The 27,520-nt window shown below is 42.8% G+C and overlaps 1 protein-coding gene across 1 annotated transcript in view; it reads left to right on the forward strand.

Annotated features, from left to right (window-relative positions):
* kcnq3 (potassium voltage-gated channel subfamily Q member 3) overlaps positions 1–27,520 on the forward strand; it is a 161,400-nt gene that overhangs the window by 103,237 nt on the left and 30,643 nt on the right. The window contains exons 6-8 of the mRNA XM_090243467.1: positions 23,646–23,819; positions 25,628–25,738; positions 26,545–26,640. Coding sequence (XP_090099593.1) covers positions 23,646–23,819; positions 25,628–25,738; positions 26,545–26,640 — 381 coding nt within the window. The remainder of the gene's footprint in view (positions 1–23,645; positions 23,820–25,627; positions 25,739–26,544; positions 26,641–27,520) is intronic.

Genomic DNA, 27,520 nt, shown 5'->3' on the forward strand with positions numbered 1-27,520 from the left:
CATATACTCCCACGGTAAGGTATGGTGTCCATAAACACTTACTCCATATACTCCCACGGTCAGGTATGGTGTCCATAAACACTTACTCCATTACTCCCACAGTAAGGTATGGTGTCCATAAACACTTACTCCATCTACTCCCACAGTAAGGTATGGTGTCCATTAACACTTACTCCATCTACTCCCACAATAAGGTATGGTGTCCATTACAACTTACTCCAACTACTCCCACAGTAAGGTATGGTGTCCATTACCACTTACTCCATCTACTCCCACAGTAAGGTATTTTGTCCATTACCACTTACTCCATCTGCTCCCACAGTAAGGTATGGTGTCCATAAACACTTACTCCATCTACGCACACAGTAAGGTATGGTGTCCATAAACACTTACTCCATCTACGCACACAGTAAGGTATGGTGTCCATTACCACTTACTCCATCTACTCCCACAGTAAGGTATGGTGTCCATTACCACTTACTCCATCTACTCCCACAGTAAGGTATGGTGTCCATTAACACTTACTCCATCTACTCCCACAGTCAGGTATTTTGTCCATTACCACTTACTCCATCTACTCCCACAGTAAGGTATGGTGTCCATAAACACTTACTCCATCTACGCACACAGTAAGGTATGGTGTCCATAAACACTTACTCCATCTACGCACACAGTAAGGTATGGTGTCCATAAACACTTACTCCATCTACGCACACAGTAAGGTATGGTGTCTATAAACACTTACTCCATCTACTCCAACAGTAAGGTATGGTGTCCATAAACACTTACTACATCTACGCACGCAGTAAGGTATGGTGTCCATAAACACTTACTCCATCTACTCCTACAGTAGGGTATGGTGTCCATGAACACTTATTCCATCTACTCCCACAGTAAGGTATGGTGTCATGAACACTTACTCCATCTACTCCCACAGTAAGGTATGGTGTCCATAAACTTTTACTCCATCTACTCCCACAGTAAGGTATGGTGTCCATAAACACTTATTCCATCTACTCCCACGGTAAGGTATGGTGTCCATAAACACTTACTCCATTACTCACACGGTAAGGTATGGTGTCCATAAACACTTACTCCATCTACTCCCACAGTAAGGTATGGTGTCCATTAACACTTACTCCATTACTCACACAGCAAGGTATGGTGTCCATAAACACTTACTCCATTACTCCCACAGTAAGGTATGGTATCCATAAACACTTACTCCATCTACTCCCACAGTAAGGTATGGTGTCCATTAGCACTTACTCCATCTACTCCCACAGTAAGGTATGGTGTCCATTAACAGTTACTCCATTACTCACACAGCAAGGTATGGTGTCCATAAACACTTACTCCATCTACTCCCACAGTAAGGTATGGTGTCCATTAACACTTACTCCATCTACTCCCACAATAAGGTATGGTGTCCATTACCACTTACTCCATCTACTCCCACAGTAAGGTATGGTGTCCATTAGCACTTACTCCATCTACTCCCACAGTAAGGTATGGTGTCCATTACCACTTACTCCAGCTACTCCCACGGTAAGGTATGGTGTCCATAAACACTTACTCCATCTACGCACACAGTAAGGTATGGTGTCCATTAACACTTACTCCATCTACTCCCACAGTAAGGTATGGTGTCCATTAACACTTACTCCATCTACTCCCACAATAAGGTATGGTGTCCATTACCACTTACTCCATCTACTCCCACAGTAAGGTATGGTGTCCATTACCACTTACTCCATCTACTCCCACAGTAAGGTATGGTGTCCATTACCACTTACTCCATCTACTCCCACAGTAAGGCATGGTTTCCATTAACACTTACTCCCTCTACTCCCACAGTCAGGTATGGTGTCCATTACAACTTACTCCATCTACTCTCACAGTAAGGCATGGTGTCCATTACCACTTACTCCATCTACTCCCACAGTAAAGTATGGTGTCCATAAACACTTACTCCATCTACTCCCACGGTAAGGTATGGTGTCCATAAACACTTACTCCATATTCTCCCACGGTAAGGTATGGTGTCCATAAACACTTACTCCATATACTCCCACGGTCAGGTATGGTGTCCATAAACACTTACTCCATTACTCCCACAGTAAGGTATGGTGTCCATAAACACTTACTCCATCTACTCCCACAGTAAGGTATGGTGTCCATTACCACTTACTCCATCTACTCCCACAGTAAGGTATGGTGTCCATTACCACTTACTCCATCTACTCCCACAGTAAGGCATGGTTTCCATTAACACTTACTCCCTCTACTCCCACAGTCAGGTATGGTGTCCTTTACAACTTACTCCATCTACTCTCACAGTAAGGCATGGTGTCCATTACCACTTACTCCATCTACTCCCACAGTAAGGTATGGTGTCCATAAACACTTACTCCATCTACTCCCACGGTAAGGTATAGTGTCCATAAACACTTACTCCATATACTCCCACGGTAAGGTATGGTGTCCATAAACACTTACTCCATATACTCCCACGGTCAGGTATGGTGTCCATAAACACTTACTCCATTACTCCCACAGTAAGGTATGGTGTCCATAAACACTTACTCCATCTACTCCCACAGTAAGGTATGGTGTCCATTAACACTTACTCCATCTACTCCCACAATAAGGTATGGTGTCCATTACAACTTACTCCAACTACTCCCACAGTAAGGTATGGTGTCCATTACCACTTACTCCATCTACTCCCACAGTAAGGTATTTTGTCCATTACCACTTACTCCATCTGCTCCCACAGTAAGGTATGGTGTCCATAAACACTTACTCCATCTACGCACACAGTAAGGTATGGTGTCCATAAACACTTACTCCATCTACGCACACAGTAAGGTATGGTGTCCATTACCACTTACTCCATCTACTCCCACAGTAAGGTATGGTGTCCATTACCACTTACTCCATCTACTCCCACAGTAAGGTATGGTGTCCATTAACACTTACTCCATCTACTCCCACAGTCAGGTATTTTGTCCATTACAACTTACTCCATCTACTCTCACAGTAAGGCATGGTGTCCATTACCACTTACTCCATCTACTCCCACAGTAAAGTATGGTGTCCATAAACACTTACTCCATCTACTCCCACGGTAAGGTATGGTGTCCATAAACACTTACTCCATATTCTCCCACGGTAAGGTATGGTGTCCATAAACACTTACTCCATATACTCCCACGGTCAGGTATGGTGTCCATAAACACTTACTCCATTACTCCCACAGTAAGGTATGGTGTCCATAAACACTTACTCCATCTACTCCCACAGTAAGGTATGGTGTCCATTACCACTTACTCCATCTACTCCCACAGTAAGGTATGGTGTCCATTACCACTTACTCCATCTACTCCCACAGTAAGGCATGGTTTCCATTAACACTTACTCCCTCTACTCCCACAGTCAGGTATGGTGTCCTTTACAACTTACTCCATCTACTCTCACAGTAAGGCATGGTGTCCATTACCACTTACTCCATCTACTCCCACAGTAAGGTATGGTGTCCATAAACACTTACTCCATCTACTCCCACGGTAAGGTATAGTGTCCATAAACACTTACTCCATATACTCCCACGGTAAGGTATGGTGTCCATAAACACTTACTCCATATACTCCCACGGTCAGGTATGGTGTCCATAAACACTTACTCCATTACTCCCACAGTAAGGTATGGTGTCCATAAACACTTACTCCATCTACTCCCACAGTAAGGTATGGTGTCCATTAACACTTACTCCATCTACTCCCACAATAAGGTATGGTGTCCATTACAACTTACTCCAACTACTCCCACAGTAAGGTATGGTGTCCATTACCACTTACTCCATCTACTCCCACAGTAAGGTATTTTGTCCATTACCACTTACTCCATCTGCTCCCACAGTAAGGTATGGTGTCCATAAACACTTACTCCATCTACGCACACAGTAAGGTATGGTGTCCATAAACACTTACTCCATCTACGCACACAGTAAGGTATGGTGTCCATTACCACTTACTCCATCTACTCCCACAGTAAGGTATGGTGTCCATTACCACTTACTCCATCTACTCCCACAGTAAGGTATGGTGTCCATTAACACTTACTCCATCTACTCCCACAGTCAGGTATTTTGTCCATTACCACTTACTCCATCTACTCCCACAGTAAGGTATGGTGTCCATAAACACTTACTCCATCTACGCACACAGTAAGGTATGGTGTCCATAAACACTTACTCCATCTACGCACACAGTAAGGTATGGTGTCCATAAACACTTACTCCATCTACGCACACAGTAAGGTATGGTGTCTATAAACACTTACTCCATCTACTCCAACAGTAAGGTATGGTGTCCATAAACACTTACTACATCTACGCACGCAGTAAGGTATGGTGTCCATAAACACTTACTCCATCTACTCCTACAATAAGGTATGGTGTCCATTACAACTTACTCCATCTACTCCCACAATAAGGTATGGTGTCCATTACAACTTACTCCAACTACTCCCACAGTAAGGTATGGTGTCCATTACCACTTACTCCATCTACTCCCACAGTAAGGTATTTTGTCCATTACCACTTACTCCATCTGCTCCCACAGTAAGGTATGGTGTCCATAAACACTTACTCCATCTACGCACACAGTAAGGTATGGTGTCCATAAACACTTACTCCATCTACGCACACAGTAAGGTATGGTGTCCATTACCACTTACTCCATCTACTCCCACAGTAAGGTATGGTGTCCATTACCACTTACTCCATCTACTCCCACAGTAAGGTATGGTGTCCATTAACACTTACTCCATCTACTCCCACAGTCAGGTATTTTGTCCATTACCACTTACTCCATCTACTCCCACAGTAAGGTATGGTGTCCATAAACACTTACTCCATCTACGCACACAGTAAGGTATGGTGTCCATAAACACTTACTCCATCTACGCACACAGTAAGGTATGGTGTCCATAAACACTTACTCCATCTACGCACACAGTAAGGTATGGTGTCTATAAACACTTACTCCATCTACTCCAACAGTAAGGTATGGTGTCCATAAACACTTACTACATCTACGCACGCAGTAAGGTATGGTGTCCATAAACACTTACTCCATCTACTCCTACAGTAGGGTATGTTGTCCATGAACACTTATTCCATCTACTCCCACAGTAAGGTATGGTGTCATGAACACTTACTCCATCTACTCCCACAGTAAGGTATGGTGTCCATAAACTTTTACTCCATCTACTCCCACAGTAAGGTATGGTGTCCATAAACACTTATTCCATCTACTCCCACGGTAAGGTATGGTGTCCATAAACACTTACTCCATTACTCACACGGTAAGGTATGGTGTCCATAAACACTTACTCCATCTACTCCCACAGTAAGGTATGGTGTCCATTAACACTTACTCCATTACTCACACAGCAAGGTATGGTGTCCATAAACACTTACTCCATTACTCCCACAGTAAGGTATGGTATCCATAAACACTTACTCCATCTACTCCCACAGTAAGGTATGGTGTCCATTAGCACTTACTCCATCTACTCCCACAGTAAGGTATGGTGTCCATTAACACTTACTCCATTACTCACACAGCAAGGTATGGTGTCCATAAACACTTACTCCAGCTACTCCCACAGTAAGGTATGGTGTCCATTAGCACTTACTCCATCTACTCCCACAGTAAGGTATGGTGTCCATTACCACTTACTCCATCTACGCACACAGTAAGGTATGGTGTCCATTACCACTTACTCCAGCTACTCCCACAGTAAGGCATGGTGTCCATTAACACTTACTCCATCTACTCCCACAGTCAGGTATGGTGTCCATTACCACTTACTCCATCTACTCCCACAGTAAGGTATGGTGTCCATAAACACTTACTCCATTTCTCACTCGGTAAGGTATGGTGTCCATAAACACGTACTCCATCTACTCCCACAGTAAGGTATGGTGTCCATTACCACTTACTCCATCTACTCCCACAGTAAGGTATTTTGTCCATTACCACTTACTCCATCTGCTCCCACAGTAAGGTATGGTGTCCATGAACACTTACTCCATTACTCACTCGGTAAGGTATGGTGTCCATAAACACTTACTCCATCTACGCACACAGTAAGGTATGGTGTCCATAAACACTTACTCCATCTACGCACACAGTAATGTATGGTGTCCATAAACACTTACTCCATCTACGCACACAGTAAGGTATGGTGTCTATAAACACTTACTCCATCTACTCCAACAGTAAGGTATGGTGTCCATAAACACTTACTACATCTACGCACGCAGTAAGGTATGGTGTCCATAAACACTTACTCCATCTACTCCTACAGTAGGGTATGGTGTCCATGAACACTTATTCCATCTACTCCCACAGTAAGGTATGGTGTCATGAACACTTACTCCATCTACTCCCACAGTAAGGTATGGTGTCCATAAACACTTACTCCATCTACTCCCACAGTAAGGTATGGTGTCCATAAACACTTATTCCATCTTCTCCCACGGTAAGGTATGGTGTCCATAAACACTTACTCCATTACTCACACAGCAAGGTATAGTGTCCATAAACACTTACTCCATTACTCCCACAGTAAGGTATGGTGTCCATTAACACTTACTCCATCTACTCCCACAGTAACGTATGGTGTCCATAAACACTTACTCCATCTACTCCCACAGTAAGCTATGGTGTCCATAAACACTTACTCCATCTACTCCCACAGTAAGGTATGGTGTCTATGAACACTTACTCCATCTACTCCCACAGTAAGGTATGGTGTCCATTAACACTTACTCCAACTACTCCCACAGTAAGGTATGGTGTCCATTAACACTTACTCCATCTACTCCCACAGTAAGGTATGGTGTCTATAAACACTTACTCCATCTACTCCCACGATAAGGTATGGTGTCCATAAACACTTACTCCATCTACGCACACAGTAAGGTATGGTGCCCATAACACTTACTCCATCTACTCCCACAATAAGGTATGGTGTCCATTACCACTTACTCCATCTACTCCCACAGTAAGGTATGGTGTCCATAAACACTTACTCCATCTACTCCCACGGTAAGGTATGGTGTCCATAAACACTTACTCCATATACTCCCACGGTCAGGTATGGTGTCCATAAACACTTACTCCATCTACGCACACAGTAAGGTATGGTGTCCATTAACACTTACTCCATCTACTCCCACAGTAAGGTATGGTGTCCATTAACACTTACTCCATCTACTCCCACAATAAGGTATGGTGTCCATTACCACTTACTCCATCTACTCCCACGGTAAGGTATGGTGTCCATAAACACTTACTCCATATTCTCCCACGGTAAGGTATGGTGTCCATAAACACTTACTCCATATACTCCCACGGTCAGGTATGGTGTCCATAAACACTTACTCCATTACTCCCACAGTAAGGTATGGTGTCCATAAACACTTACTCCATCTACTCCCACAGTAAGGTATGGTGTCCATTACCACTTACTCCATCTACTCCCACAGTAAGGTCTGGTGTCCATTACCACTTACTCCATCTACTCCCACAGTAAGGCATGGTTTCCATTAACACTTACTCCCTCTACTCCCACAGTCAGGTATGGTGTCCTTTACAACTTACTCCATCTACTCTCACAGTAAGGCATGGTGTCCATTACCACTTACTCCATCTACTCCCACAGTAAGGTATGGTGTCCATAAACACTTACTCCATCTACTCCCACGGTAAGGTATAGTGTCCATAAACACTTACTCCATATACTCCCACGGTAAGGTATGGTGTCCATAAACACTTACTCCATATACTCCCACGGTCAGGTATGGTGTCCATAAACACTTACTCCATTACTCCCACAGTAAGGTATGGTGTCCATAAACACTTACTCCATCTACTCCCACAGTAAGGTATGGTGTCCATTAACACTTACTCCATCTACTCCCACAATAAGGTATGGTGTCCATTACAACTTACTCCAACTACTCCCACAGTAAGGTATGGTGTCCATTACCACTTACTCCATCTACTCCCACAGTAAGGTATTTTGTCCATTACCACTTACTCCATCTGCTCCCACAGTAAGGTATGGTGTCCATAAACACTTACTCCATCTACGCACACAGTAAGGTATGGTGTCCATAAACACTTACTCCATCTACGCACACAGTAAGGTATGGTGTCCATTACCACTTACTCCATCTACTCCCACAGTAAGGTATGGTGTCCATTACCACTTACTCCATCTACTCCCACAGTAAGGTATGGTGTCCATTAACACTTACTCCATCTACTCCCACAGTCAGGTATTTTGTCCATTACCACTTACTCCATCTACTCCCACAGTAAGGTATGGTGTCCATAAACACTTACTCCATCTACGCACACAGTAAGGTATGGTGTCCATAAACACTTACTCCATCTACGCACACAGTAAGGTATGGTGTCCATAAACACTTACTCCATCTACGCACACAGTAAGGTATGGTGTCTATAAACACTTACTCCATCTACTCCAACAGTAAGGTATGGTGTCCATAAACACTTACTACATCTACGCACGCAGTAAGGTATGGTGTCCATAAACACTTACTCCATCTACTCCTACAATAAGGTATGGTGTCCATTACAACTTACTCCATCTACTCCCACAATAAGGTATGGTGTCCATTACAACTTACTCCAACTACTCCCACAGTAAGGTATGGTGTCCATTACCACTTACTCCATCTACTCCCACAGTAAGGTATTTTGTCCATTACCACTTACTCCATCTGCTCCCACAGTAAGGTATGGTGTCCATAAACACTTACTCCATCTACGCACACAGTAAGGTATGGTGTCCATAAACACTTACTCCATCTACGCACACAGTAAGGTATGGTGTCCATTACCACTTACTCCATCTACTCCCACAGTAAGCTATGGTGTCCATTACCACTTACTCCATCTACTCCCACAGTAAGGTATGGTGTCCATTAACACTTACTCCATCTACTCCCACAGTCAGGTATTTTGTCCATTACCACTTACTCCATCTACTCCCACAGTAAGGTATGGTGTCCATAAACACTTACTCCATCTACGCACACAGTAAGGTATGGTGTCCATAAACACTTACTCCATCTACGCACACAGTAAGGTATGGTGTCCATAAACACTTACTCCATCTACGCACACAGTAAGGTATGGTGTCTATAAACACTTACTCCATCTACTCCAACAGTAAGGTATGGTGTCCATAAACACTTACTACATCTACGCACGCAGTAAGGTATGGTGTCCATAAACACTTACTCCATCTACTCCTACAGTAGGGTATGTTGTCCATGAACACTTATTCCATCTACTCCCACAGTAAGGTATGGTGTCATGAACACTTACTCCATCTACTCCCACAGTAAGGTATGGTGTCCATAAACTTTTACTCCATCTACTCCCACAGTAAGGTATGGTGTCCATAAACACTTATTCCATCTACTCCCACGGTAAGGTATGGTGTCCATAAACACTTACTCCATTACTCACACGGTAAGGTATGGTGTCCATAAACACTTACTCCATCTACTCCCACAGTAAGGTATGGTGTCCATTAACACTTACTCCATTACTCACACAGCAAGGTATGGTGTCCATAAACACTTACTCCATTACTCCCACAGTAAGGTATGGTATCCATAAACACTTACTCCATCTACTCCCACAGTAAGGTATGGTGTCCATTAGCACTTACTCCATCTACTCCCACAGTAAGGTATGGTGTCCATTAACAGTTACTCCATTACTCACACAGCAAGGTATGGTGTCCATAAACACTTACTCCATCTACTCCCACAGTAAGGTATGGTGTCCATTAACACTTACTCCATCTACTCCCACAATAAGGTATGGTGTCCATTACCACTTACTCCATCTACTCCCACAGTAAGGTATGGTGTCCATTACCACTTACTCCATCTACTCCCACAGTAAGGTATGGTGTCCATTACCACTTACTCCAGCTACTCCCACGGTAAGGTATGGTGTCCATAAACACTTACTCCATCTACGCACACAGTAAGGTATGGTGTCCATTAACACTTACTCCATCTACTCCCACAGTAAGGTATGGTGTCCATTAACACTTACTCCATCTACTCCCACAATAAGGTATGGTGTCCATTACCACTTACTCCATCTACTCCCACAGTAAGGTATGGTGTCCATTACCACTTACTCCATCTACTCCCACAGTAAGGTATGGTGTCCATTACCACTTACTCCATCTACTCCCACAGTAAGGCATGGTTTCCATTAACACTTACTCCCTCTACTCCCACAGTCAGGTATGGTGTCCATTACAACTTACTCCATCTACTCTCACAGTAAGGCATGGTGTCCATTACCACTTACTCCATCTACTCCCACAGTAAAGTATGGTGTCCATAAACACTTACTCCATCTACTCCCACGGTAAGGTATGGTGTCCATAAACACTCCATATACTCCCACGGTAAGGTATGGTGTCCATAAACACTTACTCCATATACTCCCACGGTCAGGTATGGTGTCCATAAACACTTACTCCATTACTCCCACAGTAAGGTATGGTGTCCATAAACACTTACTCCATCTACTCCCACAGTAAGGTATGGTGTCCATTAACACTTACTCCATCTACTCCCACAATAAGGTATGGTGTCCATTACAACTTACTCCATCTACTCCCACAGTAAGGTATGGTCCATTACCACTTACTCCATCTACTCCCACAGTAAGGTATTTTGTCCATTGCCACTTACTCCATCTGCTCCCACAGTAAGGTATGGTGTCCATAAACACTTACTCCATCTACGCACACAGTAAGGTATGGTGTCCATAAACACTTACTCCATCTACGCACACAGTAAGGTATGGTGTCCATTACCACTTACTCCATCTACTCCCACAGTAAGGTATGGTATCCATTACCACTTACTCCATCTACTCCCACAGTAAGGTATGGTGTCCATTAACACTTACTCCATCTACTCCCACAGTCAGGTATTTTGTCCATTACCACTTACTCCATCTGCTCCCACAGTAAGGTATGGTGTCCATAAACACTTACTCCATCTACGCACACAGTAAGGTATGGTGTCCATAAACACTTACTCCATCTACGCACACAGTAATGTATGGTGTCCATAAACACTTACTCCATCTACGCACACAGTAAGGTATGGTGTCTATAAACACTTACTCCATCTACTCCAACAGTAAGGTATGGTGTCCATAAACACTTACTACATCTACGCACGCAGTAAGATATGGTGTCCATAAACACTTACTCCATCTACTCCTACAGTAGGGTATGGTGTCCATGAACACTTATTCCATCTACTCCCACAGTAAGGTATGGTGTCATGAACACTTACTCCATCTACTCCCACAGTAAGGTATGGTGTCCATAAACACTTACTCCATCTACTCCCACAGTAAGGTATGGTGTCCATAAACACTTATTCCATCTACTCCCACGGTAAGGTATGGTGTCCATAAACACTTACTCCATTACTCACACGGTAAGGTATGGTGTCCATAAACACTTACTCCATCTACTCCCACAGTAAGGTATGGTGTCCATTAACACTTACTCCATTACTCACACAGCAAGGTATGGTGTCCATAAACACTTACTCCATTACTCCCACAGTAAGGTATGGTATCCATAAACACTTACTCCATCTACTCCCACAGTAAGGTATGGTGTCCATTAGCACTTACTCCATCTACTCCCACAGTAAGGTATGGTGTCCATTAACACTTACTCCATTACTCACACAGCAAGGTATGGTGTCCATAAACACTTACTCCAGCTACTCCCACAGTAAGGTATGGTGTCCATTAGCACTTACTCCATCTACTCCCACAGTAAGGTATGGTGTCCATTACCACTTACTCCATCTACGCACACAGTAAGGTATGGTGTCCATTACCACTTACTCCAGCTACTCCCACAGTAAGGCATGGTGTCCATTAACACTTACTCCATCTACTCCCACAGTCAGGTATGGTGTCCATTACCACTTACTCCATCTACTCCCACAGTAAGGTATGGTGTCCATAAACACTTACTCCATTTCTCACTCGGTAAGGTATGGTGTCCATAAACACGTACTCCATCTACTCCCACAGTAAGGTATGGTGTCCATTACCACTTACTCCATCTACTCCCACAGTAAGGTATTTTGTCCATTACCACTTACTCCATCTGCTCCCACAGTAAGGTATGGTGTCCATGAACACTTACTCCATTACTCACTCGGTAAGGTATGGTGTCCATAAACACTTACTCCATCTACGCACACAGTAAGGTATGGTGTCCATAAACACTTACTCCATCTACGCACACAGTAATGTATGGTGTCCATAAACACTTACTCCATCTACGCACACAGTAAGGTATGGTGTCTATAAACACTTACTCCATCTACTCCAACAGTAAGGTATGGTGTCCATAAACACTTACTACATCTACGCACGCAGTAAGGTATGGTGTCCATAAACACTTACTCCATCTACTCCTACAGTAGGGTATGGTGTCCATGAACACTTATTCCATCTACTCCCACAGTAAGGTATGGTGTCATGAACACTTACTCCATCTACTCCCACAGTAAGGTATGGTGTCCATAAACACTTACTCCATCTACTCCCACAGTAAGGTATGGTGTCCATAAACACTTATTCCATCTTCTCCCACGGTAAGGTATGGTGTCCATAAACACTTACTCCATTACTCACACAGCAAGGTATAGTGTCCATAAACACTTACTCCATTACTCCCACAGTAAGGTATGGTGTCCATTAACACTTACTCCATCTACTCCCACAGTAACGTATGGTGTCCATAAACACTTACTCCATCTACTCCCACAGTAAGCTATGGTGTCCATAAACACTTACTCCATCTACTCCCACAGTAAGGTATGGTGTCTATGAACACTTACTCCATCTACTCCCACAGTAAGGTATGGTGTCCATTAACACTTACTCCAACTACTCCCACAGTAAGGTATGGTGTCCATTAACACTTACTCCATCTACTCCCACAGTAAGGTATGGTGTCTATAAACACTTACTCCATCTACTCCCACGATAAGGTATGGTGTCCATAAACACTTACTCCATCTACGCACACAGTAAGGTATGGTGCCCATAACACTTACTCCATCTACTCCCACAATAAGGTATGGTGTCCATTACCACTTACTCCATCTACTCCCACAGTAAGGTATGGTGTCCATAAACACTTACTCCATCTACTCCCACGGTAAGGTATGGTGTCCATAAACACTTACTCCATATACTCCCACGGTCAGGTATGGTGTCCATAAACACTTACTCCATCTACGCACACAGTAAGGTATGGTGTCCATTAACACTTACTCCATCTACTCCCACAGTAAGGTATGGTGTCCATTAACACTTACTCCATCTACTCCCACAATAAGGTATGGTGTCCATTACCACTTACTCCATCTACTCCCACAGTAAGGTATGGTGTCTATTACAACTTACTCCATCTACTCCCACAGTAAGGTATGGTGTCCATTACCACTTACTCCAGCTACTCCCACAGTAAGGCATGGTGTCCATTAACACTTACTCCATCTACTCCCACAGTCAGGTATGGTGTCCATTACCACTTACTCCATCTACTCCCACAGTAAGGCATGGTGTCCATTAACACCTACTCCATCTACTCCCACAGTAAGGTATGGTGTCCATTAACACTTACTCCATCTACTCCCACAGTAAGGTATGGTGTCCATTACCACTTACTCCATCTACTCCCACAGTAAGGTATGATGTCCATTACCACTTACTCCATCTACTCCCACAGTAAGGCATGGTGTCCATTAACACTTACTCCATCTACTCCCACAGTCAGGTATGGTGTCCATTACAACTTACTCCATCTACTCCCACAGTAAGGTATGGTGTCCATTACCACTTACTCCATATACTCCCACAGTAAGGTATTTTGTCCATTACCACTTACTCCATCTGCTCCCACAGTAAGGTATGGTGTCCATAAACACTTACTCCATCTACGCACACAGGAAGGTATGGTGTCCATAAACACTTACTCCATCTACACACACAGTAAGGTATGGTGTCCATTACCACTTACTCCATCTACTCCCACAGTAAGGTATGGTGTCCATTACCACTTACTCCATCTACTCCCACAGTAAGGTATGGTGTCCATTAACACTTACTCCATCTACTCCCACATTCAGGTATTTTGTCCATTACCACTTACTCCATCTGCTCCCACAGTAAGGTATTGTGTCCATAAACACTTACTCCATCTACGCACACAGTAAGGTATGGTGTCCATAAACACTTACTCCATCTACACACACAGTAAGGTATGGTGTCCATAAACACTTACTACATCTACGCACGCAGTAAGGTATGGTGTCCATAAACACTTACTCCATCTACGCACACAGTAAGGTATGGTGTCCATAAACACTTACTCCATCTACACACACAGTAAGGTATGGTGTCCATAAACACTTACTACATCTACGCACGCAGTAAGGTATGGTGTCCATAAACACTTACTCCATCTACTCCCACAGTAAGGTATGGTGTCCATAAACACTTACTCCATCTACGCACACAGTAAGGTATGGTGTCCATAAACACTTACTCCATCTACGCACACAGTAAGGTATGGTGTCCATTACCACTTACTCCATCTACTCCCACAGTAAGGTATGGTGTCCATTACCACTTACTCCATCTACTCCCACAGTAAGGTATGGTGTCCATTAACACTTACTCCATCTACTCCCACAGTCAGGTATTTTGTCCATTACCACTTACTCCATCTGCTCCCACAGTAAGGTATTGTGTCCATAAACACTTACTCCATCTACGCACACAGTAAGGTATGGTGTCCATAAACACTTACTCCATCTACACACACAGTAAGGTATGGTGTCCATAAACACTTACTACATCTACGCACGCAGTAAGGTATGGTGTCCATAAACACTTACTCCATCTACTCCCACAGTAGGGTATGGTGTCCATGAACACTTATTCCATCTACTCCCACAGTAAGGTATGGTGTCATGAACACTTACTCCATCTACTCCCACAGTAAGGTATGGTGTCCATAAACACTTACTCCATCTACTCCCATAGTAAGGTATGGTGTCCATAAACACTTATTCCATCTACTCCCACGGTAAGGTATGGTGTCCATAAACACTTACTCCATTACTCACTCGGTAAGGTATGGTGTCCATAAACACTTACTCCATCTACTCCCACAGTAAGGTATGGTGTCCATTAACACTTACTCCATTACTCACACAGCAAGGTATGGTGTCCATAAACACTTACTCCTCTACTCCCACAGTAAGGTATGGTATCCATAAACACTTACTCCATCTACTCCCACAGTAAGGTATGGTGTCCATTAGCACTTACTACATCTACGCACGCAGTAAGGTATGGTGTCCATAAACACTTACTCCATCTACTCCCACAGTAGGGTATGGTGTCCATGAACACTTATTCCATCTACTCCCACAGTAAGGTATGGTGTCATGAACACTTACTCCATCTACTCCCACAGTAAGGTATGGTGTCCATAAACACTTACTCCATCTACTCCCACAGTAAGGTATGGTGTCCATAAACACTTATTCCATCTACTCCCACGGTAAGGTATGGTGTCCATAAACACTTACTCCATTACTCACTCGGTAAGGTATGGTGTCCATAAACACTTACTCCATCTACTCCCACAGTAAGGTATGGTGTCCATTAACACTTACTCCATTACTCACACAGCAAGGTATGGTGTCCATAAACACTTACTCCTCTACTCCCACAGTAAGGTATGGTATCCATAAACACTTACTCCATCTACTCCCACAGTAAGGTATGGTGTCCATTAGCACTTACTCCATCTACTCCCACAGTAAGGTATGGTGTCCATTAACACTTACTCCATTACTCACACAGCAAGGTATGGTGTCCATAAACACTTACTCCATCTACTCCCACAGTAAGGTATGGTGTCCATTAGCACTTACTCCATCTACTCCCACAGTAAGGTATGGTGTCCATTAACACTTACTCCATTACTCACACAGCAAGGTATGGTGTCCATGAACACTTATTCCATCTACTCCCACAGTAAGGTATGGTGTCATGAACACTTACTCCATCTACTCCCACAGTAAGGTATGGTGTCCATAAACACTTACTCCATCTACTCCCACAGTAAGGTATGGTGTCCATAAACACTTATTCCATCTACTCCCACGGTAAGGTATGGTGTCCATAAACACTTACTCCATTACTCACTCGGTAAGGTATGGTGTCCATAAACACTTACTCCATCTACTCCCACAGTAAGGTATGGTGTCCATTAACACTTACTCCATCTACTCCCACAGTAAGGTATGGTGTCCATTAACACTTACTCCATTACTCACACAGCAAGGTATGGTGTCCATAAACACTTACTCCATCTACTCCCACAGTAAGGTATGGTGTCCATTAGCACTTACTCCATCTACTCCCACAGTAAGGTATGGTGTCCATTAACACTTACTCCATTACTCACACAGCAAGGTATGGTGTCCATAAACACGTACTCCATTACTCCCACAGTAAGGTATGGTGTCCATTAACACTTACTCCATCTACTCCCACAGTAAGGTATAGTGTCCATAAACACTTACTCCATCTACTCCCACAGTAAGCTATGGTGTCCATAAACACTTACTCCATCTACTCCCACAGTAAGGTATGGTGTCCATGAACACTTACTCCATCTACTCCCACAGTAAGGTATGGTGTCCATTAACACTTACTCCATCTACTCCCACAGTAAGGTATGGTGTCTATAAACACTTACTCCATCTACTCCCACGATAAGGTATGGTGTCCATAAACACTTACTCCATCTACGCACACAGTAAGGTATGGTGCCCATAACACTTATTCCATCTACTCCCACAGTAAGGTATGGTGTCCATAAACACTTACTCCATCTACTCCCACAGTAAGGTATGGTGTCCATAAACACTTACTCCATCTACTCCAACGGTAAGGTATGGTGTCCATAAACACTTACTCCATCTACTCCCACGGTAAGGTATGGTGTCCATAAACACTTACTCCATTACTCCCACAGTAAGGTATGGTGTCCATAAACACTTACTCCATTACTCACACAGTAAGGTATGGTGTCCATAAACACTTACTCCATCTACTCCCACAGTAAGATATGGTGTCCATAAACACTTACTCCATCTACTCCCACAGTAAGGTATGGTGTCCATAAACACTTACTCCATCTACTCCCACAGTAAGGTATGGTGTCCATAAACACTTACTCCATCTACTCCCACAGTAAGGTATGGTGTCCATAAACACTTACTCCATCTACTCCCAGAGTAAGGTATGGTGTCCATAATCACTTACTCCATCTACTCCCACAGTAAGGTATGGTGTCCATTAACACTTACCCCATTACTCACACAGAAAGGTGTGGTGTCCATTAATACTTACTCCATTATTCACACAGAAAGGTATGGTGTCCATAAACACTTACTCCATCTGCTCCCACAGTAAGGTATGGTGTCCATAAACACTTACTCCATCTACGCACACAGTAAGGTATGGTGTCCATAAACACTTACTCCATCTACGCACACAGTAAGGTATGGTGTCCATTACCACTTACTCCATCTACTCCCACAGTAAGGTATGGTGTCCATTACCACTTACTCCATCTACTCCCACAGTAAGGTATGGTGTCCATTAGCACTTACTCCATCTACTCCCACAGTAAGGTATGGTGTCCATTAACACTTACTCCATTACTCACACAGCAAGGTATGGTGTCCATAAACACTTACTCCATCTACTCCCACAGTAAGGTATGGTGTCCATTAGCACTTACTCCATCTACTCCCACAGTAAGGTATGGTGTCCATTAACACTTACTCCATTACTCCCACAGTAAGGTATGATGTCCATTACCACTTACTCCATCTACTCCCACAGTAAGGCATGGTGTCCATTAACACTTACTCCATCTACTCCCACAGTCAGGTATGGTGTCCATTACAACTTACTCCATCTACTCCCACAGTAAGGTATGGTGTCCATTACCACTTACTCCATATACTCCCACAGTAAGGTATTTTGTCCATTACCACTTACTCCATCTGCTCCCACAGTAAGGTATGGTGTCCATAAACACTTACTCCATCTACGCACACAGTAAGGTATGGTGTCCATAAACACTTACTCCATCTACGCACACAGTAAGGTATGGTGTCCATTACCACTTACTCCATCTACTCCCACAGTAAGGTATGATGTCCATTACCACTTACTCCATCTACTCCCACAGTAAGGTATGGTGTCCATTAACACTTACTCCATCTACTCCCACAGTCAGGTATTTTGTCCATTACCACTTACTCCATCTGCTCCCACAGTAAGGTATTGTGTCCATAAACACTTACTCCATCTACGCACACAGTAAGGTATGGTGTCCATAAACACTTACTCCATCTACACACACAGTAAGGTATGGTGTCCATAAACACTTACTACATCTACGCACGCAGTAAGGTATGGTGTCCATAAACACTTACTCCATCTACTCCCACAGTAGGGTATGGTGTCCATGAACACTTATTCCATCTACTCCCACAGTAAGGTATGGTGTCATGAACACTTACTCCATCTACTCCCACAGTAAGGTATGGTGTCCATAAACACTTACTCCATCTACTCCCACAGTAAGGTATGGTGTCCATAAACACTTATTCCATCTACTCCCACGGTAAGGTATGGTGTCCATAAACACTTACTCCATTACTCACTCGGTAAGGTATGGTGTCCATAAACACTTACTCCATCTACTCCCACAGTAAGGTATGGTGTCCATTAACACTTACTCCATTACTCACACAGCAAGGTATGGTGTCCATTAACACTTACTCCATCTACTCCCACAGTAAGGTATAGTGTCCATAAACACTTACTCCATCTACTCCCACAGTAAGCTATGGTGTCCATAAACACTTACTCCATCTACTCCCACAGTAAGGTATGGTGTCCATGAACACTTACTCCATCTACTCCCACAGTAAGGTATGGTGTCCATTAACACTTACTCCATCTACTCCCACAGTAAGGTATGGTGTCTATAAACACTTACTCCATCTACTCCCACGATAAGGTATGGTGTCCATAAACACTTACTCCATCTACGCACACAGTAAGGTATGGTGCCCATAACACTTATTCCATCTACTCCCACAGTAAGGTATGGTGTCCATAAACACTTACTCCATCTACTCCCACAGTAAGGTATGGTGTCCATAAACACTTACTCCATCTACTCCAACGGTAAGGTATGGTGTCCATAAACACTTACTCCATCTACTCCCACGGTAAGGTATGGTGTCCATAAACACTTACTCCATTACTCCCACAGTAAGGTATGGTGTCCATAAACACTTACTCCATTACTCACACAGTAAGGTATGGTGTCCATAAACACTTACTCCATCTACTCCCACAGTAAGATATGGTGTCCATAAACACTTACTCCATCTACTCCCACAGTAAGGTATGGTGTCCATAAACACTTACTCCATCTACTCCCACAGTAAGGTATGGTGTCCATAAACACTTACTCCATCTACTCCCAGAGTAAGGTATGGTGTCCATAATCACTTACTCCATCTACTCCCACAGTAAGGTATGGTGTCCATTAACACTTACCCCATTACTCACACAGAAAGGTGTGGTGTCCATTAATACTTACTCCATTATTCACACAGAAAGGTATGGTGTCCATAAACACTTACTCCATCTGCTCCCACAGTAAGGTATGGTGTCCATAAACACTTACTCATCTACGCACACAGTAAGGTATGGTGTCCATAAACACTTACTCCATCTACGCACACAGTAAGGTATGGTGTCCATTAACACTTACTCCATCTACTCCCACAGTAAGGTATGGTGTCCATTACCACTTACTCCATCTACTCCCACAGTAAGGTATGGTGTCCATTAACACTTACTCCATTACTCACACAGCAAGGTATGGTGTCCATAAACACTTACTCCATCTACTCCCACAGTAAGGTATGGTGTCCATTAGCACTTACTCCATCTACTCCCACAGTAAGGTATGGTGTCCATTAACACTTACTCCATTACTCACACAGCAAGGTATGGTGTCCATAAACACGTACTCCATTACTCCCACAGTAAGGTATGGTGTCCATTAACACTTACTCCATCTACTCCCACAGTAAGGTATAGTGTCCATAAACACTTACTACATCTACTCCCACAGTAAGCTATGGTGTCCATAAACACTTACTCCATCTACTCCCACAGTAAGCTATGGTGTCCATAAACACTTACTCCATCTACTCCCACAGTAAGGTATGGTGTCCATGAACACTTACTCCATCTACTCCCACAGTAAGGTATGGTGTCCATTAACACTTACTCCATCTACTCCCACAGTAAGGTATGGTGTCTATAAACACTTACTCCATCTACTCCCACGATAAGGTATGGTGTCCATAAACACTTACTCCATCTACTCCCACAGTAAGGTATGGTGTCCATAAACACTTACTCCATCTACTCCAACGGTAAGGTATGGTGTCCATAAACACTTACTCCATCTACTCCCACGGTAAGGTATGGTGTCCATAAACACTTACTCCATTACTCCCACAGTAAGGTATGGTGTCCATAAACACTTACTCCATTACTCACACAGTAAGGTATGGTGTCCATAAACACTTACTCCATCTACTCCCACAGTAAGATATGGTGTCCATAAACACTTACTCCATCTACTCCCACAGTAAGGTATGGTGTCCATAAACACTTACTCCATCTACTCCCAGAGTAAGGTATGGTGTCCATAATCACTTACTCCATCTACTCCCACAGTAAGGTATGGTGTCCATTAACACTTACCCCATTACTCACACAGAAAGGTGTGGTGTCCATTAACACTTACTCCATCTACTCCCAGAGTAAGGTATGGTGTCCATAATCACTTACTCCATCTACTCCCACAGTAAGGTATTGTGTCCATTACCACTTACTCCATCTACTCCCACAGTAAGGTATTGTGTCCATTAACACTTACTCCATCTACTCCCAGAGTAAGGTATGGTGTCCATAATCACTTACTCCATCTACTCCCACAGTAAGGTATGGTGTCCATTAACACTTACCCCATTACTCACACAGAAAGGTGTGGTGTCCATTAATACTTACTCCATTACTCACACAGAAAGGTATGGTGTCCATAAACACTTACTCAATCTGCTCCCACAGTAAGGTATGGTGTCCATAAACACTTACTCCATCTACGCACACAGTAAGGTATGGTGTCCATAAACACTTACTCCATCTACGCACACTTTAAGGTATGGTGTCCATTACCACTTACTCCATCTACTCCCACAGTAAGGTATGGTGTCCATTACCACTTACTCCATCTACTCCCACAGTAAGGTATTGTGTCCATTAACACTTACTCCATCTACTCCCACAGTAAGGTATGGTGTCCATAAACACTTACTCCATCTACTCCCACAGTAGGGTATGGTGTCCATAAACACTTACTCCATCTCCTCCCACAGAGCAGGGTTTCCTTTAGGACAATGTGGCGCCGGATATTTGACAGGCAGCGTTTTAATTTACCCAGTAGCTCTCCAGTACCGGATTTGGAGATGTAATTGATAGTGTCCTCATTTAACTCCATCTATGTAAGTCATGGAGTCCTCATAATTCCATCAGAGAAAGTGCCCTGATACAACTCCATCTACAGTGCCTTCAGAAAATATTCACACCTATTGACTTTTTCCACTATTTGTTAGGGTACAGCCTTAATTCTAAAGTTGATTCAATTGTTTTTTTCCCCTTATCAATCTACACACAATACCCCATAATGACAAAGCAAAACAGTTTTTTTTTATGTCTGCTAATTTATTACTAATAAAAAATATGAAATATTACATTTACATAAGTATTCAGACCCTTTACCTAGGACTTTGTTGAATCACCTTTGGCGATTGCAGCCTCAACGCTACAAGCTTGGCACACCTGTATTTGTGGATTTTCTCCCATTCTTCTCTGCAGATCCTCTCATGCTCTGTCAGGTTGGATGGGGAGCGTCACTGCGCGGCTATTTTCAGGTCTCTCCAGAGATGTTTGATCAGGTTTAAGTCCGGGCTCTGGCCTTGCCACTCAAGGACATTCAGAGACTTGTCCCGAAGCCACTCCTGCTTTGTCTTGGCTGTGTGCTTAGGGTTGTTGTCCTGTTGGAAAGTGAACCTTCACCTCGGTCTGAGGTCCTGAGCGCTCTGGAGCAGGCTTTCATCAAGGATATCTCTGTACTTTGCTCCGTTCACCTTTCCCTCGACCCTGACTAGTCTCCCAGTCCCTGCTGCTGAAAAACATCCCCACAGCATGATTCTGCCACCAGCATGCTTCACCGTAGGGATGGTGCCAGGTTTCCTCCAGACGTGACGCTTGGCATTCAGGCCAAAGAGTACAATCTTGCTTTCATCAGACTAGAGAATCTTGTTTCTCATGGTCTGAGAATCTTTAGGTGACTTTTGGCTAAGTGGGCTGTCAAGTGCCTTTTACTGAGCAGAGGCTTCCGTCTGGCCACACTACCATAAAGGCCTGATTGTTGGATTGCTGCAGAGATGGGAGAACCTTCCAGAAGGACAACCATCTCCACAAAGTAACTCTAGAGCTCTGTCAGAATGACCATCGGTTTCTTGGTCACCTCCCTGACCAAGGCCCTTCTCCCCTGATTGCTAAGTTTGGCCAGGTGACCAGTTCTAGGAAGACTCTGGTGGTTCCAAACTTCTTCTATTTAAGAATGATGGAGGCCACTGTGTTCTTGGGGACCTTCAATGCTGCAGAAATATTTTGGTACCCTTCCCCAGATCTGTGCCTCGACACAATCCTGTCTCGGAGCTCTACGGACAATTCCTCCGACCTCATGGCTTGGTTTTTGCTCTGACATGGGACCTTATATAGATAGGTGTGTGACTTTCCAAATCATGTCCAATCAATTGAATTTACCACAGGTGGACTCCAATCAAGTTGTAGAAACATCTCAATGGAAACAGGATGCACCTGAGCTAATTTTTTTCGAGTCTCATAGCAAAGAATACTAATCTAAATAAGTATATTCGGTTTTAGGTTTTTTATTTTAATACATTTGCAATAATGTCAACCTAATTTTGCTTTGTCTTCATGGGGTATTGTGTGTAGATTGCTAAGGATTATTTGGGGGGGTTACTACATGATTCCATATGTGTTATTTCATATTTTTGATGTCTTCACTATTATTCTGCAATGTAGAAAATAGTAAAAATAAAGAAAAACCCTTGAATGAGTAGGTGTGTCCAAACTTTTGACTGGTATTGTATTTCAATCTGTAAAGTTCAGAGTGCTTCACGTCCCTAAATACACATCAGAACCCTTACTGTATGTTTCTGTGTGACTGGCTTTTAGGAGCTGATCACCGCTTGGTACATTGGCTTCCTGTCCCTCATTCTGGCCTCCTTCCTGGTGTACCTGGTGGAGAAGGATGATGTCACCATGGAGGTGTCGGATACTGATAGCCCCACCATTAAGCCCGAACCCCAGGACTTTGACACGTATGCCGACGCTCTGTGGTGGGGCCTGGTATGTATTTGTAGAAAGACCTGTAGTTGGTACCTTCCCAGGTCTTTGTTTTAAGAGAATCTCAGCCAACTGGTATATTCCCAGTTTGCACAAAAAGTTCTAAGAGCCATATGTTTCCTAGAGAGCGCGTTTGCCCTATGTTTAGTAATGCGCGGGTTGACTCATAACCCGCAGTCCCCGCGGATAACCGCGTGGCGGGCGGGTTTAGGATCATGAAATATTGTGTGGATGAAGGGCAGGTGGGATAAAGAGAAAAAAATACCTTGAAAAAATCTATAAATGTTTCATTTTTATGCAAATTATATATACAGTATAGTCTACATTTACGTTTTTCTTTCATTATTTTAAACTGCCTGGCATTAGTGCGTAAGCCTAAGTTTTAGGGTCTAACTGTACGCGTGCCAAAAAGGCCTACGCGCCAATCGCCGAATGCTTTTGGGAACGGCATTAAAAAGTTAACGTTATTCACAGAGGCGAAAAGGACAATGTCGGAATTGAAAAGCTGTAAAATGGAGAGTTGAAAATAAAGGAAAGAGAGGGTCAGAAAATACATTTTTGGTAAAGATTTGGTGAAATGGTAAAAGAGGATGATAGGCAGTGCCAGCTATATTGTGTGTGATGATTGTGAGGTGCTATACAAATTCCACAGTCACAAGATGGGGACTTCAAAAAGGCTTATGGCACATCAAGGGAACTGTAGCCTGCTGTTCAGATGAGTTAAATAGAATCTGAAATCTGGCCACTGACTGTAGGTCTATAACAGCTCACATAGCCTTAATATTAACTCCTGCAGAATTAAGCATTTCTTACAGTAAAATGATACACCAAATGTACATTTTGACATGGGCACAGGAGTGGAGAAATATGATGTATTTCTTTCTGCATCTTGAGAGAATTCGGGGGGCAGGACCAAGTTTGGGAAACGGAGTGTACAAAACATTAGGAACACATTCCTAATATTGACCCCTTTTGACCTCAGAACAGCCTTACACATGGATGCTAGCCCATGTTGACTCCAATGCTTCCCACAGTTGTCAAGTTGGCTGGATGTCCTTTGGGTGGTGGACCATTCTTGATACACAGAGGAAACTGTTGAGCGTGAAAAACTCAGCAGCCTTGCATTTCTTGATGAACTCAAACCGGTGCGCCTGGGTATGGTGGGTATGGTAAACCTACTACCATACCCTGTTCAAAGGCAATTAAATACTTTGTCTTTCCCAATCACTCTCTGATTGGCACACATACACAATCCATGTTTCAATTGTCTCAGGGCTTAAAATCCTTCTTTAACCGGTCTCGTCCCCTTCATCTACACTGATTGAAGTGGATTTACCAGGTGACATCAATCATAGTTTTCACCTGGATTTACCTGGTCAGTCTATATCATGGAATAGCAGGTGTTCCTAATGTTTTGTACACTCAGTGTATAATGACAGAAGATAAGCTGCATGTATTTAATTGTAGAGAAGTTGACTAACAAATAGTTAAAAATTATAAGCGGAAACCTATAAACCAGGCAAAAACAAAAGTAGAGCCAAACTCAATCACTCATGCCGTAGCAATGTTTATGTAATGTTTTTTGTACACTATTTATCTTTAATCTCTGAGAGCTGGAAGCATCTGCAGTACATATGGATAGCTACAATACCAGCTGGCAATGTCACACTTGTCAACTTTTAACTTTGAAATCAAGATCCTACCTGCATCTTTACAAATACAGCAACATTCACATTACCAACCATTTTGTACATTTCTTCAGTTTCCATGGCGCCGTGTATGAAGATCATGTCTCTCTCCCCTGTACGTAGATCACATTGACCACCATTGGTTATGGGGACAAAACCCCAAAGACGTGGGCTGGGAGACTGTTAGCTGGCACTTTTGCTCTCATTGGAGTGTCCTTCTTCGCTTTGCCTGCAGTAAGTAAAATCTCTTGGATAGGGTTTAGTCCATGATTACATTATTGTGAAATGTATGAATTATCACATACTTTACACATGCATTTGTTTTGCAATTGTACATCAAGATGCAAATTCTATACCACGCCAGTGTCAATTTGCTCAAATGTTAAAATAATGATTAATTATGTACTGTATAGTAAGACCACTTATTTACCCAATTGTCATTCTTCAAGGATTAGGTGACTGAATCATCAAAATGAAGAAGTAGTATTTTATTGATGAATAATGTCTGTTTCCTTAATGGATACATATGTATTTGATATAAAGCGTATGTTCCTTAGGCTATGTGTAAACTTGGTAAACTCAGTGGCTTCGCAAAGGCGATCAATAGTTGATTAAAGGCCCAGTGCAGTCAAAAACGTGATTTCCCGTGTATTATATAAATTTTCACGCTGAGTTTGGAATAATATTGTGAAAATGATAATACATTTTTGTGTAATAGCAGTTTGAAAAGACTGCATTACATTTTTGCCTGTTTTAGTGGAATGGAATTTTGGCCTGCTTGGTGACATCACCAGGCGGCTAATTAGTTAACAGACCAATAAGAAAATGAGTTTATAAACCTCTCTGCCAATAACAGCTAGTTTTCAGCTTCATTTCTTGCTTGAGAAATTGCTCTTTACTAAGAAGCAATTTTTGTTGAAGACATTCACAGTAAGGTACTTAATTGTTACTCATAAATAAAAATGGTTGCATTGAACCTTTGATGCTGTCTTTTCCACAATGGGAACGATAGTTAATGATGCTGCCTGTCTCCCCCCTAGGGCATCTTGGGCTCAGGCTTGGCTTTGAAGGTCCAGGAGCAGCACAGACAGAAGCACTTTGAGAAGCGTAGGCATCCAGCTGCTGGGCTTATTCAGGTGAGACTACAGTAACAGTAAAGGTGGAATGCCTCACACATACAAAAATCCCTTAATGGTTATGGCGTACAGTGTCTGAATGAAACTCCTTGAGAGAAAAGGGCCATTTTTTATTATGAAGGGATATATTTTACTGGCACAACCTAAATCCCTATAACTTTGATTAAGTAAAGAGACAGTATATCTCAAACTGGGGCACATTCTGAGTGTACACTTGCGGTTGCCTCCCTAGGCACATATATGATTATCCTGCCTGTATGGTTATGAATCCGGGCACCTACCAGCCCTACTCTGTATCTCTATGTCTATCTGTGCTTGGAGTTAAAAACAATTATCCAAAATAAGCCAGCAGTGTTATTAAAAATCTTAATGAAACATTCAGCGACAGTTCAAACAAATTGCTATTCAAAAAGTTTTCGGAGTACTAAGAAAACGTTTAATATTAACGATATCAAAACTTTCACAACGTTTAAAGAATGTTCTCAGAATGTTATTTAATCGCCTATCATTTCCGTTCTCAGACCTATACAATCGTTAATTAAATGTTCACAGAACTCACCTTCAACCTAAAAACAAATGTTAACAAGACTGTCTGGAATGTTAGCGTTTGTTCTCAGAATGTATAAAAAACATTCAGTTTTACCGGTCAGGAAACTTGAGGGTTTTGTTCACAGAACCAAAAAACACCTGCTTCCACAAATTCTAAGGAACCAAATGTGCTCGCTGGGGAGACTTGAGAAAACAGGATAGATCTGGTATATCGCATTAATGGAAAAATGACAGCGGATCAAAGACTAAACCCTGTGAGGCCTCTGACATTAATTCCCACTGCATAGGCATAGTGGTGGTATTATATAGACAAAAGTACTGATTAGTGATT

The sequence above is a fragment of the Oncorhynchus mykiss genome, chromosome 8 (assembly GCF_057628025.1).
Source record: "Oncorhynchus mykiss isolate SJ-2025 chromosome 8, ASM5762802v1, whole genome shotgun sequence".
Classification (NCBI taxonomy): Eukaryota; Metazoa; Chordata; class Actinopteri; order Salmoniformes; family Salmonidae; genus Oncorhynchus; species Oncorhynchus mykiss.